Source organism: Lolium perenne, chromosome 4 (assembly GCF_019359855.2).
Source record: "Lolium perenne isolate Kyuss_39 chromosome 4, Kyuss_2.0, whole genome shotgun sequence".
Taxonomy (NCBI): domain Eukaryota; kingdom Viridiplantae; phylum Streptophyta; class Magnoliopsida; order Poales; family Poaceae; genus Lolium; species Lolium perenne.
The window spans coordinates 146,634,446-146,653,147 of NC_067247.2; the positions used below are offsets into that span (position 1 = coordinate 146,634,446).

Consider the following 18,702-nt stretch of genomic DNA (forward strand, 5'->3'; position numbering starts at 1 on the left):
AGCACACAACATAACAAATGAAGCAGGAATTTAGAAGTGTGCCTTCGCATAGGATCCATGGAGCTCTTGTCGATGTATATTTTATATAACAACAATAAAATCAAATGGTAACATGATAATACATTTCTCAGGTTTCACAAAACGATGTCCCTAGGATGAAACAGGGATAAATCACACGTAAGTGACCAAGTCTACCAAATAGGTAGCAATCTCGTGGACATATGCATGGGTAAAACCATTGCATAGTTCAGAAGTTGTAGTAGAAAACAAATATATACGTATACAAATAGATGCAAATACTAATTTAACATCCAAACCCGAGAGTTTTTTCCTACCAATATCACTTTGTGGTAAAAAATGAACAAGCATAGTTTGGAAATTTTTGGCTATTTTTTACCTCCAGCTAAGAGTACTACCACTGAAGCCACAAGTTACAATACTTGACATCATTGTCATTCACTGATTTGGTAGAGAAGTTGGTACATCTAGCAAAAATCTATCCAGCTCTGCTCTCTCTCCATGTCGACCAAAATTCTCAATCCCTCTTCACGTGCAGCTCCAGCTCTCTCCATATCGACCAAAATCCCCAATCCCACTTCACGTGCAGCTCCAGCTTCTGTCCTTGCTCCTTGATTCTTTATTCCAAGCAGATTGATAATGAATAGTGGAGATTGGGAGGACGGGAGAAGCTAGCTGGAGGCAGCGCACCGGCCGCATGGCAACTTGCAGCAGCGGCAGTGCTGAGAGCAATGGACGCCTGGGCCTGGTCGCCTCGTCGCCGGCTGCTGCCCAACATGACCGCCGACAGGCCGCCGTCTCAGGCTCTCGTCCAACAGCAGGTCGACTGCTGAATGTCGGTGAGGTCCTGTACTTTTCAATCTTGCATTCGTATTGAAGTTGCTGGTATTGTGCGATTTTAGAAATTTCAGTGATTAAAGCAGATTTTTTTTATCTCAAGATTCTATTCTTGTTACAATTTCTCGCTCGAATTATGTACTCCCTCCAGCCTACCAAAGTTGTCTGAAATTTATTAAAATTTGGATGTATCTAACCAGTTGCCAAAATTTGTGTGAAACATCTTAGGAAAAGACAGATCCAAAATTCATAAAATAAATGAAACATACCTTGTAATATGGCGAGTCACTATCAGTCACTACCTTGAGGTAATCGATCCAGACTTGCATATGCTTATGTTGCTCAATTGTCAGAATGACACAAGATGGCGAGGCATTCTCAGCTAAACCTGAAGTATGAAGATATCAGCTGTAGCATGACTTAAAACTGTAATAAAAAATAATAATACACCCACAACCTAATTTGTACATAGTAGCTGTCTTAAACCTCCATCTATTCAGTCAAAAAAGAGTAAAAAAAAGAAGAGATTTTTTTTTGGAAAGGCTACTGCATAAATAGTAAATACTCAAGCCGCGTGAGTACAGAAAAAATGCCAACGGATACAAAACAATCAAAGCATCAAGCCATGGTAATTAGTAAATATATTTGCGTTTTGCGTAAATAATTTCTGCGTCAATACTCAATCCGCCTGAGTACAGAAAAAATGTCAACAGATACAACAAAATCAAAGCAGCAAACCATGTTATTTAGTAAGTATACTTGTTTTTTTGCAAGCGTTCGTAAATAACTTATCGTATATTTCTCTAATAAATGATTAACTTGAAATAGTATCCTAGTGCTACCTTAGAGACACTTGTTTGCTATTTTGTGGTACAAATCATGAAACCAGAGTTTAATAGACAAAAAGATTGTACAGTCATAAATTGTAGGAACCAATGCTTTTCTTGGGAATTAAAATACCATATTTTTGGGGAAAAAAATTAATTACCAAATGTTGGATTTAACCAGGCATGATCCAATCCAAGTTTTCACCGTGCTAATGTTAGTGAACTCCTTTGAGTAAAAATAGTGCAAGAAAGGTGCGAATGGTATCATAGGAAGGGTGTGAATTACTCAATACAAAATTGTGAATTACTCGTTATTTAAATCTGCATAGTGAACTACTAAATACAAAATTCTAATTCTCCAACTTAACTGTACCTTTTGGGCAGAATAACGGTGACCAAGTAGTGCAGAATTCAATCTCCATTTTGCACTTTCTGCACACAGAAATAATAATACCAGCCATGTTAGCTTCCTATGGTGATGATGCAGTATTGAAGGCCAAATGCAAGCAAGAAAATACAGTAATCATACCCATCAGGTTAGATTGCTTACACATACTATGATAATATTAGGAAACATGCTCTCAAAAATATTAAAAAACCAGGATTGCTTCAGCAAGTTGGGAAACATCTTTAGGCAAATGCAAACATTAATACCTCAATACTAACGAATCAGCAGTTCAAATCACATCACTTTTACTCGGTGTCGTATGGAACCACAGATTTACGGCAAGTTGTACATGAAGAGAACCAATAGCATTGATCAGGGCTAAGTTTTGTGATGGCAACAATACATAATAACTTAGTTTTCTGCAAAGAAATGCCAAGATTAAGCACCCCCGAAGATGATGACAGACAATAGATAGACCATAAATTGTGGACAAACCTCGTGTTCCCAGATTTTCAAGTCAACCAGTTCAGAATTAGTCTTTGTCACAAGATCAACCTGGCATTTATCTCGGTAGAAGATTGTCCCGGGAGTGGAATACTCTAGGCATCAGTGACTCTGTTTTGTATCCTGTAGACAAAAAGTAGGAATAGTTAGGCTCGGTTAGTCCCTGAGCATATATGCATCAATTACGTTGTAAGTAGCTTGTTGATCTCAGGAAGATCCTCATTGATGTACGACCTATGATCAGAAGTAAGAAAAGTCTCTAAAAACGACTAAAAAGAGACATGGATTGTCATGGCACTCTTCTAGAGACAGACACAGTAAATATAGATAAAATAGGAAAATATGATAGAGACCTAAGCATGGATGAATCAGCCAACATACACCTTAATGTACATCCATACATGTATAATCTGAACGGATCACAGAAATCAACAACATGAAACTACAACTACCAAATACAAATACACCTCAGTCGGTCTAAGATAAAGGCAAGTCGAACAATCAACAGTTAGGCAGATAGCAACACAAGGCAATGCACAACACATCAATAATTTTTGCTCTTGATTACTGAATAATATAACACTATCTGCAGGGTAGCGAAGATTCAGTTTCCCAGCACAAACTTCTTTATCTCATAAACATTTCCCTCTTGAAGCCTTTCCATGAACAAATCAACACATTCTCGGGGAGATTTCTCCAGACATGTTGTTTTCCTATAACAGAAAAATAAAGATCTATCAATGAACAAGTCATGTAGCCAATTATGTGTAAAGCCTAGGCAGTAATGTGTGTTGTCCACAAATAACACCACTTCTGTAAAACATGAATAAGAAAGCATCTATTTGACACCGGCAAAAAAGAGGAGTGAAAGCACCATTGTTTCCATCCAATGTTTGAATGTTCTTGCCCGGTACAGATATATGCAGGTAATAAAGTTGTACGTGATGAAGTATGCAATGCATTGCCGCTATACAGATAAAGGCATATTTTGTAAACAACCTTACAGAGTATGCAATGCATTTTGCATCACATTCAACTTACGTGATCAATGAATTGTGCCCCTATTATACATCTCCAAGGTCACCAGCTAGGCCATTTTTTTCTCCTTAAATAGTACAAACAACCATATTAGCTAGGATTTTTATCAAGCACCTTCTAAGCACATAAAAAAGCGGATCTGCACAAACAAAGATGAGATTTTCCCGTATGTTTGAGAGAGAGCCTGGTGATCTTTGAAGAAACTCAGTAGTAGCAAAAAAACGAATATTTGAGCTTGCATAGTTTAATTAGGAAAGTGACATACCAGTTTACTGGAGATGGTCGTAGCAGCCTCCTTTTATCAAATTTAGACTATGGGCTGCTTTCCTAACTATCCCGTGTCTAGCAGCGCCTTATCCATCAAGTTATTACAGCCACTTCCTTGACAACCTGTAGTTTCCTAAATAGGGTAAGAACATCACACAAATTATTCCATCAACTTTGTTGAACTAATGCAGATCTGAAGAAAAATACATATCCCAATTAGCTCCATGGTTCAAACCAAAAAGGTCCAACCTTTACCAGCGTGAAGGGCAAGATTTTGGCAATACCTTCCACTACTAATGGTAAACTGATTCACAAAGAAAATAAAGATACTGAATATTAAGCATAATTAGGTATTGCTAATAAATTTTGAACTACAGGTCTACATATGTACAATGATAAACAAACTCAATGCGGGAGAGATGAGTTATAGCTGCTTGGCAATGTTACAAACCAATAATACTGAAAATTAAGCATAAATAGGTACTGCTAAAAAAATTTGAACTACATATCCAAAATATTAAATCATAATCACAGGTCTACATCTGTACAATGATAAACAAACTCAAAGCGGGAGAGACGAGTATAGCTTCTTGGCAATGTTACAAACCATAACGCCATTGTATTTGGAAATCTCTTCCAGGCCCCAGGAACAAATCACATGCATCATCAATGGTAATGAGAACTAAACCCATGGGTGCAAACCTATTTAGAAAGCTAAGTAAATTTCAGATCATAAAAAAAGCACATGGAGATAAATCAAAGGAAAACACCTACATCAGTATTCAGATAGTTTAGTACAAAAGCTTCCTCTCCCTTTGTTTTCTCTCCCCACATACCTTCAATTTCTTCTCATTTCTCTCTCCCAAGCAAAAGGACAAGATCCATGTTCCAGGATTTCCCCGTGCTATTTCGGCAGTGCTCCATCTCCACCCGAGCTTGGAATAGAGACAAAAATAGAACGCAAAACTAATTTAGAACTCGAAGATCTTTATACAATAGTCTTTTATCTTGCGAGACACCGCCAAAAATCGCGAGTGGGAGAGAAATGAACCATGTGAGGTGACCACATCAAGAATGGCGATGCAACAGCTGGGTCTAAATCAGCGATAAGGCTACACTGTGAGGCGTAGCATGCTAGCGGATGGACATCATACAAATTATTCACTAAAAAAAAGAGCTCAGTTTTAGATAGTAGGCAGAAATGCTATATAGCAAATAATATTATTTACTCATAATAAATAAAACACCGCTTATAGAAGCTAAATACTGTCATACCACTGGGACCTAGTCCTCATCTCCATCTCACGACCAACGTCCCTGCCCACCTCTGTTTGCTCGCATCTTTTCCTTGCTGGTCGCTGATTTGCTTTGTTCCCGGCTGGCTAATGCCATGAATCGATGTAAACAAATCCCATTTCATTCAATGTGATTTTACAATGAAAATGGCAAGGAACTATTTTTTTCAGAGGAGGATGTCCCAGTTCATTCACTTAACTACATCAGCCTTCAGTACCAAACCATTTCCTATGGAAGTTGTCCTAGTCCGTTCACCTAACATTTGGTTTTTTTAGTTGCAAGAGCTTGTTAATTGTTACTTAGAGAACACAGACCCTACTGTAGTCTCTCTAATGCGCAACTATGATTGGTTTTAAAAATAAACCGCTTGAACATCTATCTGGTCCTAAATTGATAATACTTCAGGCTATATCAGTGACAAAGCAACGGAGAAACCTTCAAGCAGAAAAAGGCATGAATTACAGTTTAAGGTTGCCGCATATCCACATATAAGTATATAGAGATGGAAATTAGAACAAGCGAGTATTAGAATTACCAATACTAAACCATAGCATTAAAAAGAATAGCAGTATCCTAGTATCCTAATAATAGCAGCAGTACCCATGGTGAACAAATGGATTTAGCACAACCAGGGATAACGCTCCATGTAAGGTGACTGTATTATTGATTTTACCAAAAACATGACTAAAATTAGCAAGAGAGGTAAATAGTGTCATTTATTAGCTTACCCCTGGCACGAAGAGGTTAACATGTCAGTCAGCGTGCAACTTCGCCTCGCTGCTTCACTAATTAATGGTTGTTTTCATGTACTGCAATCTGAAATATACATAGTTACGTGTGTTCGGACCCAAAATATAGGTGGCAAAATATCTGTACCAAATGTGAATAAGAAGTTGGGCAGTAAAAATAGGTAACCAACCAAACAGACCAGGTGACCAGCAAGCAAAAGCATGAAGCGTCTCTAGACTGAAAGAATCGTATCCTGCGATGAAACATGGTCAAGACTGCAGCCAGAATATGATCTATAAGTTGATTTCAGAAACGATATCACAGAACATGTCTAAAACTGTACAAAACTGGCACCAACATGTGAATTAAATTTGAAAGTGGAAGTCATATAACCAATAGTGACCTTATTTACAGCAAGCATTGGTATAAAAATATCCTGCGGAGAGCAAATATGTTTTTTACTAATACCGTTACAGAACATGAGATGTTTTGCACCTCTTTCAGAATGGCAAAAACAAAAATAGGTTCACGGCAGGGCATAATTTATACCTATATAGAGGCTGTATAATGTATAGGCAAGCTATCTTTGGATGCATGGTAAATTTCATAAAAAAGAAGCTATTGAGTACATTGAACAATACTACATAGATTGATCTTTTGTCCTGCAGCTAGCTTGCTGTTTCTTGGAAAACCATTATGTAGAAGTAAATGCACATCGGGGCAAAACAACCCATGATCTAGAAGGAAAATTATGAACACACACACACGTTGGAACGAACCAAACAAAGTACGATGCATAATTATTTGGAAGTAGCATAATTGTTTAAACATCTCTGCCGAATAGAAAATACCAAAAAAAACTACACTTTCAAACTCTTTTTGGATATGAAACTCAGCACTATGCCTGAAAGAAAATACTAAAAAACTGACAAAGCTTGAGTTATTTGAATTTTAAACCATTACCTTACAGATGAGATCAATGATCCATTTTCAGAGCTATTGGCATGTCCATCAGATGCTCTCCATGAACCCGAATCTAAATGACACCAACACTGCAACAATTAGCCATTGCCAGTCAGCTGTCTCCTTCACAGTGGAGCTCCTCCACGCCACTCAGTTAGTGGACGTGACACCGACCCCTCCCATTGCGTCGACAGACAGTCAGCAAGAACGCGCATAACATCGAGCACTTCCCTGTTTTACTTTGCTTCAGAAAATGATCAAAGGTGAACTGAGATTGAAACCTGAAATCCGGTAACCGACCGTACACACATGTAAATTTTATTGTTATCACAACCACACTAATCAAAAGCAATGAGATAATAATTTGTTTCATAATCACGTAAATTTCTCTTGCAAGCAAAACAAATAACAAATGCAGCCTGCATCTGTTGACTGCAGGCCATAGTAGGCATTATGTGGGGAGCCTCCTTTAAGCAAAGTTGAATCATATTTAGGTGGTAGCACTGACTTAAGTCATAATTAGGAAGGAGGAAGACTCTTTCATGTATATCTTAATAGAACATAGTATTCTGTTTTTATTGATTCCAGGCTTTAATCAACAACAAAACTAATATGCGAGAAACACCATTATAGATATAAAATTTCTTTACCAAACTGATAAGTAAACTTCATTGTGTTGAACTCAAGCATATTCGTCAGCCACCATCTTGCACACCTAGAAATGAACGCGAGGAAGGTTATCATAGACAAATCACTGAACATACTAATATTTATGAGCTTTCTAAGTTATAAACAAAATAAATAAATATTAGATCAAAACTGGGAGAAAGTATAAATGGAGTTTGTCTACCTGCGGTATGTACTATAAAAATGTACCCGCATCCTCGTGCCATCATCCTTTCGCACTGTTGTCGAGCTCGCATCCTCGTGCAATCTTCATGTTGCCCCATCTACTCCCGGGTGTAGTAGAAAAGATGAAAAATTACTTTTCAATGGCACATTAGAGAGTAAAGCAGAACACTGGCAATAATGGAAAGTATCAAGTTTCTATACCTGATTATTGCCGAGTGAGTGTAATTCACTCCTTTGTTGGAGCAGATATGTGGTCATTCCTTGTGTCCTCTTCCATCTCCTTCACCTTTTCTTCTTCCACTTCCCATCTCCCTCACTAGCAGCAATGAATCAGCCAAACATCTGGGTGCAACAGGGGAAAAAACCAAGAGAACGTCAACGTTCAGCCAGAGGCAGAGAGGGGGGGGGGGGAGGGAGCTCGAACCGGTACCATGGAAGCCCTCCTTCTGCCCCAAAAATAGGGTGGAGGGGCAGAGCCCAGACGGCCGCCGCTCGAGGCAGAAAGAAGCCAGGGTGGAGGACCATAGGAGACAACAGTAGCAGTGCCCTATGCTACTCCTTTTGCGCACGAGATGGGGGCGAGTAGGGAGGAGGTTGAGGACAAGGGCGGCGGCACGAACGGATCTGAGCATCCCGATCGCCGAGGATGAGGACGCGTGCATCCTCCTCCGCCCCTGTGACTCATGTGTGCTGATGGACACCCCGGTCTCCGGGGGACGGGGATTGCGCGGTGGCGTCTCCTTACAGCGCGGCGGCGCACACACCTGCTCGAACTTCGCTCCATACCATGGCGTGCTTCTGCTCGAGTGGCGAGGCGGCTGCTGACCGCGACCGTGGCTCGACGATCTCGACAAGAAGATGGGGCGTCCGCGGCTCGACCGAGAAGAGGAGGGAGAGGATAAGGGGCGGCGGCGGCGGCTCATGGAGGTGGAGTGGAGAGGGAGATGATTGGGGAAGGAAGAGAAGGTGGGGATTGGAGAGGGCTGACGTGAGTGGGGATTGGCTGCCCGGTGCCCACGCATCGCACAACCCCACCACGCCCACCGACCCCTATGCCCGCAGCCATGAGTGACCCACACAAAACTGACCCTCGGTGACTGATAAGTGGTCCCAGACGAACATGGGTCCCCCGCGCAGCCGTAGGCGGGTAGACAGTGGCCGTTGCATAACTTGATCTAGGGGCAACGATGAGAGGTTGGCTGCTGCCCAGATCGAACGGCCAAGGTCCAACGTCTGAGACTTGATGACAAGATCTGATGGTCCAGAATCACTAAACTCTGTGAGACCCCCATGGGGGGGCAGCTATTATACCTTCAGATGTAAGTGCTAGGCATTTCTAGTATTGTTTGCTAAGCTCTAGTTTATTTGCATAAAGCCAGTTTTAGTTCACAAGTATTTGAGAAAAAGCTTCTTCATATGCTAACTAACTCAGGTGGGAACATTAGTGTCATTCCCACCATTCAAGTGGTGATTTCAAATCAATTCACCACAAGTCATTTCACCATCTTCTTTCAACATCATTTTCAAAGATATGACATCGGAAACTGTATGGCCTTTCCAACCGTCCGTAACCGTGGACGCGGCTATTCGAATAGATTGACACTCTGCAGAGGTTGCACACTTGTGCCACAACATTTGATTTCATCCGTCGGGATTACCCCGAATCATCATAACACAGTACGCGGATCATCAACCATAACCTTTCACTTACAAACCCTAGTATGAGCACCTCTCCCCATGAGCTTGGCCTCCCAGTAAAGACCAACTGTCAACCTGGGAACTGCACAGGGCTTGGCCGTACAATTCACCTCAATTTCACATCATTTCTCGACAACGGAGGCAGCCTCAAGCGTAACCCCTATGACGTGTGTTCAGAGGGAACCCATACTAAGATGCATAAACTTCCAGTTAAGCCCTACCCATAATCAGGTATTGTGGGGGTACTTAATAATTGGAAAGGTATCGCATTCAAACCAATATCATGTTTATCAAAAATCACCATCTTCTTTTTGTCATATTCACCTTCAAAAATCATTCAATGGAATGCATCATCATTCCAAGGTTTCAAATTCATTTCAAGTCACATTGTTCCCATCTAGAGTAGTCAAGTTTTATTCATTAGCACTAGCTCTAAATCATGAGGGGTGCTATCTTGCTTTGCTTGATGGAGACTAACTTTACTACTCTAGTAAACTTCTTTACCTTGACCAAAGTTAACTATAAAAGCAACTTATTTAGCAAACAAGTAAAATCTTGTAATGTATAAACTTGGGATAGGCTTATGTAAGAAAAGGTAAGATTCATGGTGCCTTGCCCCAAGGGGCTTTGCACTTTGCAAGAATATTAGCTTGCCTTGTGTGGAGACCCGACATACCACTGCATGGTGTAGTATGCAAGTCTGATATAACACCAATGAAACACCGTTCCACTAGTATTATATCGCTCGGAGTGGTACAACAGAAACATATGCGGGTCCAAGGCATGTCTATAGAATTACAACATTTACTCTGTTACATAAGATCATCACAGCCTCCTACTTTACAATGAGGTAAATCTGCAAATAAACTCCAGAAGAACGACTCGTAGTCTAATCCTAGTGGCTATCATCACAGCCTCCTATCACGAACTCTATTTGTAGAGTATTTGACTAGCTATAGAGGCTATGAATAGATTCTAGCTAAGTAGGAGCTAGGTTTAGGAAGCTAGTTTCTTTCTATGGCTAAACTATGTTTTCTCCTTGTTGGATGTGGTGTCTGACTCCTCTGACAGGGTCCTGTCTCGTGAAGTAGTTGTTGACTCCTCGGCCTTCGAGTTGCACTGTAGATCCTCCTTCGATGCCTCCATATCTAAGCAGGGGATTTAAGAGTGGGATGAGTACGAGCGTACTCAACAAGTTCATTATAGGAAAGAGGTGTTTAATGCACTAGCTACAGCATTAGACCAGAAAGTCTAATACCAATGCAAGTTTTCATAACCATTTCTTCAAAAGGTTGCTTTTACTCAGAAGAACTATGTCCGTCAGCCTTCACCGGTTTACTAGAACTTCATGGAGCTCCTTTCCGGCCGCGTTCGCAGTTCCATATCCCGGAACAGGGAGTGACAGGTCACGGTTCTTTACACTCTGCAGAGGTGTGTTGCTTTACCCATAAGAGATCTTAACCTTGGTGCCAACCGGGTGATCTTCCCGTCCACACTTCCTATGGTGTGAGGCCCGGTATAAGGTCTAGCCAATCATGTTCCTCCGCTACCTCGAACACCCACCCGTTGTTGCATGCCCCGACCCTGGGTCCACGCCGGTCCCATTATTCCTGTAGATTTCAAGGTGGACCCCGACCACGACGACAGTGCTGGGCTCTACCATACACTCCTACGCCGGTAGCTGCAACCCATCATAGACCGCATTACCGTGGGGAATTAGAATGGGATCCCCACCCTCCGGTTGTTCCGCAAGACACAACTGCTACGGTATGCAAAGCATTACCGTGGGGAATTAGAATGGGATCCCCACCCTCCGGTTGTTCATGAGATACAAGCGCTACGGTAAGCGCATCCGTTGATGAACGAGAGGTGGAAACACTTTTGACTACTCCGTCCCACTCCGGATCTTATGGTTAACACGGGTATTACGGCACAAGAATCACTGGCGACATTTGTTGTTTAATCCTAGATGGATATAAACCCTTGCAATGGAACCTCCACCATATCAACACAATCCATGGTTCCATTGCCCACCACATAGTCATATTCATAGTTATGAAAATAGTGGTTTTGGTTTTTATGCAATAGTGATAACCATAATACTTTGCAAGTAATTTGATAGAAATACTCAAATGACATGAGCAAGTGATGAACTTGCCTTTCTTGGCTGCAAGATTATGCAGACAAGGTCTTCGATACGCAATAACTCCAAATTCTGAAATAGCATCATCGTCCGATAAGGATGATGTTTAAAAGATTGGCAAGGATGCAATAATGCATAAGTATTAGATGCAATCGCTCTAAGCGTGACCTAACCCCGATGATTTAGGATCAGTGAGTTGTAATGATTGGTTTAGGTTGTGTTGCACTTTTAAAGCGATTCACATATATAAGGTTCTTATTCAGATGTGATTACTTGGTATTATAAACAGGTAGATACTAAAGCATAATAATCAATTGAGCACACAAAGAATGATAATTTGCATAATGTTATCAAGTAAAGAACAGTGGTCAGTTTTAGTACTAAATGGCATGGTTAATGATTGTTTATCATATACTTTAAAAGAATAACTTTTGAAGAACATGTTCTTTGATAAAGAACAAGTATGGTAATTAAGTTGGTGGGTTCTATGGTTAACTATGGTTCCAATTGGCTTTGGAGTAGATATTAGATGGATCCAAACAAGGTTGGATTCATTAATACCAGGTGGAGTTATGCCTAGGCATCCTAAGCAATTAATTACACATGGGTGCTATCAAGATTGGTTTATCTTGCTAGTGATAGTTGGCTATTGGCTGTAGGTTTTATTAGGCAGGATTGATGATGATTCCTTATTTTCTTCAAAAGAATAACTTTCGAAGAACATACTTCTTAGGTAATAAGAAGTATATCAATTTGGGTTGAGGTGGTCTAGGTTTTATTGTTGGTTCTATTAAGTAAAGAATAACTGGTTCCTAAATAGGATGGTGGATAAGTATCCATCACTAGTAGGGTTTAGTGGAATATGGTATGTAATACAAAATAGCAGGTATAGTTGCTATTACGGTTCATCACAAGGATGTGATGTTAAGCATGGTTAATTAAGGATGATGATTTTTGGTAATGGAATCTAGGGTTTACACTTGGTTGGCCCTACTTGATTATTTAGGTCTGATGAAGATGAGCACATAGGATGCTAATTAGTAGTGATAGGGTTCCCATATCTTATGTGGATTTGAACTAGTATTTAGTTACTAGATATGAATCTATGATAACTAATGAAGTGACATGATCACATGTTACTTGGGGTTTAGGTTTGGAAACCATTTAGGTTTCACACATAATATAGTGGAGTTAGGGTTGCTAGTGAATTAGGGTTTGGGTTTACACATGAAATGATGAGTTCCTAGTTTTCTTCTTTATGGAACTAGGGTTGCATAATTACTATTTAGTTCATAACCTAATAACTTCATTAATAAATTTGAAGTTATTAATAACTTTGCAATAATAATATTGGATTTGGTATTTTATTAATTTTCAATAATTAATAATTAGGTAATTATTAATTAGGGTTTAAATCCTCTTATTAAGGATTTAACAAATTAACAAATAAAGAAAATTAGTTTTAATGTTTTCTTTATTTATTTACTGGTTTTTATTTAATTTGGAAAGTTTTCCTAATTTCTGAATTTTAATTGTATTAAGAATTAAAATAAAAAAGCTTAAATAACCAGTATTAAATAATTGAATTTTTATTAAAAATAAAATTTTCATTTTATATTTTTATTGGATAGAGTTTACTTTTCTAAGAATTTTGATATATTATTTACCTTTTTCTGAGTTATAATGAATTTTATATGAATTTGCAAAGTTGCAGCAATTTTTGAATTTGAAATAGAAATAGAAGAACTACTAAACGTACCCGGGTTGGTGTTACCCGGGGTCACTGACGAGTGGGCCAAGGGTCCACGTCAGCTGCCACGCCGCGTGGACTAGTCAAAATTGCCAAAGTGGCAATGGGCACAGTGGCCGGCGGTCTGTGGTGATGGTTGCCGGCGCTAGGGCGTTCCCGCGAACTGCGCAGTACTCGCCGGAACCAGCAGACCGAGGCGGAGTTAGTGGTGGCGGCGCCGCTCGGGAATGGCCACCGGAGCCTTGCCGGCGACCATGAACCGCGGCAGTTCCGACGAGCAACGGCGTGGGTGAGCTACGGCGCGAGCTAGCATGCGATTCGAGGCTCCAGAGAAGCGCGAAATCACCTTGATGCTTCTTGTGTGGTCACCGGGGTCGATTGAAGACGGAGGTGTCGAGGTGGCCGCCATTTCTCTCGCAGCACCGCGAAAGGGAACGGTGAAATTCCCCCTCCACCGAGCTCCCTTTGTCTTGTGGCTGCACCAGATGACTGAGGGCGTCGAAGCGCTCCTCCTGAGCTCAACGGCGGGCTCCGTGGTGGTCGGGAGCGATGGATTGCTAAGTTTACCGGGGGCTAGGGTTTCGGTCAAGGCGAAGAAAAGAAGAAGAACGAGGCTCTGGCTTCCTTCCCGTTTATATACGGCGCTCGACGGTCGTCATCGAGAGCGTGGGCAGCCACGGCGGCCGGGACGTGGCGCTCCTCATCGCGCTGGCGTCCCCGCGCGCGTCGACTGTGGCGAAGACGAAGACGAAGACTGTGGTCTCCAGTCTTATCCCCACGAAGGGGTACATGGGCTGGTTTGGGCCAAGGTTTGGAGATGGACCATGGGCTGCGTCGGCTTGGCAAGGTCCAGGTAGCCAGGTAAGGCCTTTCTCCCCTTTTCTTTTTCTTTCCGTTTTTATTTTCTGTTTTCAAATTCTATTTTAAATCCTGGTTTAAATTCTAATTTGAATCCTTTTCTATGTTGCAGGTATTTCTTAATTGAATAATACAAGGAATAGCCCAAGATTCATCATCCACTTTGATAATGTATTAGAAAATTTAATGTGGTTACTATAACCTTGGTTTAGTTGTTATTATTGGGATTTGAATTCAAATATCCATATGGACATGAATTTGACTATTATCTTTAAGAATGTTAAAAATTGTTTTCCATATGATGGTTTTATTACTTAGTGATATATGGAGTTTTTTTGGTATTACTTTGTATGAAACAATCCCAAAGTAATACTTATTAATGAATTTCAATAAGGGGTGACTTAATGGCATAAGTTCATGTGTTAAAATATCTCTAAGGATTTGACCTCCTATTTGAAAAGGTTGTCACTTGCCTATTATTTTATGTGCATAACTATGTGCTAATGAATTGTATTAATTCTATCTTGAATGCCCTAGGGTGAACATTATTCTCAACATAGTTTGGTTTTGACTTATGAGGATAAGTGGTTGATCACACATATGATTTTAATTATGGTATTTAACACTAGGTTAATCTTAGGTTCATAATTGAAACATAAGATGTAGTTTGTGAGCAATCCTAGGGTTCTAATGAGATTCACCTAATGAAAATTGGTTTGACTCTCAACTATGGCCTGGTTTGTATTATGATCACCATAGTGATACATAAACTAGGGTTGAGGTATACTTCTAGTTTGTAGAGTTGGGATGACACCATATTGCACTTGCTAGGGTTTATTCTCCCCTAACCAAGGTAATATGATTACTTGCTTAATTGTTTCTATTCTCCTTGAATTATTAAGGACTTGAGAATTAGTTCTATCTAATCCCAATTAACTTCTATTACTCTCCTCAATTTATCATTAAAGTAACTAAGGTGGTTATGGTTCTTTTTATAGTTATCTTTGGTCAAATGGATGTATGGTTTCTCACCATATAAAGTATAGAGTTTGACTCTAAAGGTTTTCTTGTGGTTCTTGAGTGAAGATTGGGATATAAGCCTGGATTTGATTACTAGTGATCTCCCAGTAATTTCATGTGGGAATGAGATCTACTTATCTTATTAGGGTTTATTCTCAATACCTCAAGTTCTTAGGGTTTATGATCATCACTAAATTAATAATGATCACGGTTTGGCTTCCTAAAGTATCTCTTATGAAATGAGTTCCTCACTTCTATGATCAAGCATTGTCTTGATCAACTAGGGTATAGTACTTCTATTTCACTTTCCAGGATGGAACTTCTATGGTTGTCTCATTAGTTTATATCCCAGGAGAATGCCTGAGATATTCTGCTAGGGTTCTACTCAAACAATGATGATATGGTCATCTGGTTATAAGAATAGTTCTCTCCCTCAAATCCAGGTGTTGCCTCAACTATCTTGAGTGTAACTCCATAGCTTGAGTTCTCTCATATAGGAATGGTTTATTCTATGGTTTATGGTATACTCCTAATATTTACTTAGGTATCTAGGCTAAGATTCCACTTGGTTAACTTAGTTGGATTAGTCTCCTCCCTATTTCATCAACTCATGGATATTATCTTATCCAATTGGATATTTGGTTATCTCACCCCTCCAAGATGAAATGGTTTACAAATCTAATACTTTAGTTCAAAGGTTTTCCCTGATTCTTAATTAAGTAAGGCTAGAGTTAGTATGATTGATCTCTCGCATTTGGGAAGGTTTTTAATACTAACCTAAGGTTAGGCTCCATAGAGGTTGATGTGATCATCAATCTGTATGTTTAACATAAATGGTTTCTCTCTTTAGGAATTGTCTTGAATAACATCCAAGGGTTTCTCTGAAAGGTGATGGTTTGAATACATGGATGTATATCCAAGGTTTTAGCTTAAGGTTTTCCATTGCTTCTCTAATAAATACTATAGAACTCTCACCTCTCTGGGTTTGATGTATATTAATATGTAGTAGAGAGGAATATATATTTCTAGAGTTTATCTCCTTGTCTGGTTTCCAAGAATGAAGTGAAATGGATACCATGAGGTTCATGGTAAGATCAAGGATTAGTTTAAGACATGGAGAAGATAAGTCAAGACTGGTTTCTCCATTTTATTGTTATTTGATTTACAATTGAATTGGTGTTCATATGTTATGACAAGGATTACCATATTGTAATCTTTTATAAGATCAAGCAATTGATCATTGAGTAAAGTGTTGTTGTGTTAATTATTAGTTCCATTTGATCTAACCCCTTAGATCAAATTCATCTCTACCCAAAACAAGGTTTCAGCAAAGTCACATTGAGGTTTATAGCGCTTGACTTGATGAGCTACTTCAATTCCACCAAGGTCAAGTGAAACTTCAGTTACTGTGACTGTTTTACTTTAAAGCGCGAAAATTCCCCAGATTTTCTATGCATGAATGCAATGCACACATCTGTTTCCTCTATTTTTGTAACCCCATCTCCTGGGATATTACAGTCTCTACCCCTTAAACTAAACTTCGTCCTCGAAGTTTGAACTCTCTCACGTTTCTGAAGTGTGGTTCTGACTTATGCAGAGTTAAACTTTTCTAGAACTCCGTAGTGATCTCACTGGATATATTTGAATATATCCCTTGTCCAGATTCTTCCTGGAATCCATTAGGGTTTTTCTCTGAACCATGGTTCTTACTTTGATTCTTTGATTTCTTCCAACTCTATAAGCTTGTTTCCTTTCTCTTTGAAGATTCAATGATTGAGACTTCTTCTGATGCTGCTAGTCTTAACTAAAGACTAGTTTGATAACATACTCCTAATTGGTAAGATAGGTCTTTGTTTTCCCTCACTACCAAAACTGCAATAATGGTACTGAGTAAGGTACTTAGCATGGAATGATCGTGATGGTTTATTTTCCTAAGAATGGATTAGACTCATTTAGTCCATCCAATCATGGTTTATAATTGATACCTCTAACTATTTTGGTTCTTTTAGGTTCCATGAAAGGAATCTTTCAATTAACATTTAGTTTTGATATGGTCAATCTTCTTCAGTATTTGGCCTTCCTGAGCTTTATTTGGTCTCCTATTTTCCTTCTCCCAGTTTAATTAATCTTAGCTTTCTTGTGCTTCCGTACTTCTGAGTAAATATCACTCACTTTCTCAAGTTATAGTCCACTTCTTACTTCCTCGAGGTATAAACCTCGGCTTCTGTCTGACATCTTTCTGAAAGTAGGGTTCATTAATCTTATGAAAATAAGATCGAACTTCCTCTCAGTTCAGACCTTCTGCTTCGATCTAGCTTAAAGTATTGAGTAATTGTATATCCAACTCAATCTTTACTCTACCCCTTAGAGTTTTCTTATGGTCTTCAACTCCTTTTCTTCCAACCATTGGACTTATGGTTTCAGAATATTGGTCTAGGTGTAGCTTATGGTTTATATTTTTCTAAGGTCTTGTGAAGAAGGTTTGTGGTGTATCCACTCAATTTGTGGACATCCAGTATGAATCCTTCGACTAAATGTTTATAGGTCATTGTTATTTGGCTAACAGAATTTTATTTGTTCACAACTTCTTGATACAAATAATCCAATGGTGGACTACTTGATACCAATTGTGGCTATTTGTTATATAAAAATGGATTCTATTATAGGTTTTGATCAACTGGACGAGATATATTCTACTTTATCTCGCAGCATTGATCCTATACCAATTGTGGTCTTTTGATATCAACTATGGTCTTCTTACATCTGCTATGGTTTCATATATCATCTTCCTATATTCAGGGTTTATTTTGCAAGAAAACCACTAGTTAACACTATGAATATAGTATTCTGAGTGATTTCCCATGCATTCCCTCTTCTATATTGACTATGGATCTGCTTGAGCTTCTCCATAATCACCAGATTTCTTACCTTCATGCTTCTCCAGTACTAAAGTACTCCTCTGTTGAGGCTAAGCATGAGTTTTGATTGGTACTTCCTTCCAAGGATTGTGGTTGCTTCCCACAACTTTACTTCCTTTTTCTGATGCAACTTCATCTTGTCTTCGGAATCTTCCAGAATTCGTCACTTCCTCACATGTTTACCATTACCCTTTAGATCTATAGCACCAAGTAAGACTTGATATTGCAACATGCATTTGCATATCAAAGTCAAACTTCATGTATGGATCTAGTCAATCAATGAAAATCCAATAAAATCCAAGAAGATTCAGCTTTGTGCATATAATACACATCATCATAATCCTGAATATAATAGTTGAGTAAGACATCTCTAAACATCAGACTCTGATGTGTAGTATATAACACCACATAATATAGGTTTATATCGTGATACTTAGCACGAATATATGGGATTCTACTATTTGTCTCAACCTTTACCTTAATTGCACATTTGCAATGAGATATACTTGAAACAAAGTGGTCTAGGATAGTTAAGGTTAACCTAATTTTCTTTGGAAGTACTAACTTAGCTGCCATTTTGTTGAGGACTACTTCAC

The 18,702-nt window shown here is 39.3% G+C and overlaps 1 protein-coding gene across 16 annotated transcripts; it reads right to left on the reverse strand.

Annotated features, from left to right (window-relative positions):
• Nucleotides 1-250: 250 nt before the first annotated feature.
• LOC127294852 (uncharacterized) lies at nucleotides 251-8,079 on the reverse strand. Of its 16 annotated transcripts, XM_071818825.1 has the most exons (15): nucleotides 7,921-8,079; nucleotides 7,718-7,817; nucleotides 7,518-7,582; nucleotides 6,868-7,148; nucleotides 6,095-6,157; nucleotides 5,904-5,991; nucleotides 5,155-5,257; nucleotides 4,716-5,043; nucleotides 4,487-4,581; nucleotides 3,878-4,002; nucleotides 3,616-3,679; nucleotides 2,566-3,287; nucleotides 2,056-2,114; nucleotides 1,125-1,243; nucleotides 252-900 (listed from the first exon to the last, which is right to left on the reverse strand). In XM_071818825.1, exons 13-15 carry the CDS (start codon nucleotides 2,102-2,104, stop codon nucleotides 598-600), a joined length of 471 nt encoding a protein of 156 aa, XP_071674926.1. In that variant the 5' UTR covers nucleotides 2,105-2,114; nucleotides 2,566-3,287; nucleotides 3,616-3,679; nucleotides 3,878-4,002; nucleotides 4,487-4,581; nucleotides 4,716-5,043; nucleotides 5,155-5,257; nucleotides 5,904-5,991; nucleotides 6,095-6,157; nucleotides 6,868-7,148; nucleotides 7,518-7,582; nucleotides 7,718-7,817; nucleotides 7,921-8,079; the 3' UTR covers nucleotides 252-597. The 16 variants fall into 16 exon arrangements, with proteins under 16 accessions (XP_071674928.1, XP_071674926.1, XP_071674924.1 ...); XM_071818823.1 differs by having other exon boundaries at nucleotides 4,716-5,257; XM_071818822.1 differs by having other exon boundaries at nucleotides 4,716-5,261.
• Nucleotides 8,080-18,702: the final 10,623 nt, after the last annotated feature.

What these genes read in the sequence shown, in the direction of transcription:
- LOC127294852 (XM_071818827.1), bottom strand. Translation starts at nt 2,104, where the DNA reads ATGGAGATTGAATTCTGCACTACTTGGTCACCGTTATTCTGCCCAAAA. An exon ending in ACCGTTATTCTGCCCAAAAG is followed by an intron (nt 1,244 to 2,055) that starts GTACAGTTAAGT and finishes TTCATACTTCAG; the next exon opens with GTTTAGCTGAGAATGCCTCG. An exon ending in GTGACTCGCCATATTACAAG is followed by an intron (nt 901 to 1,124) that starts GTATGTTTCATT and finishes GCACAATACCAG; the next exon opens with CAACTTCAATACGAATGCAA.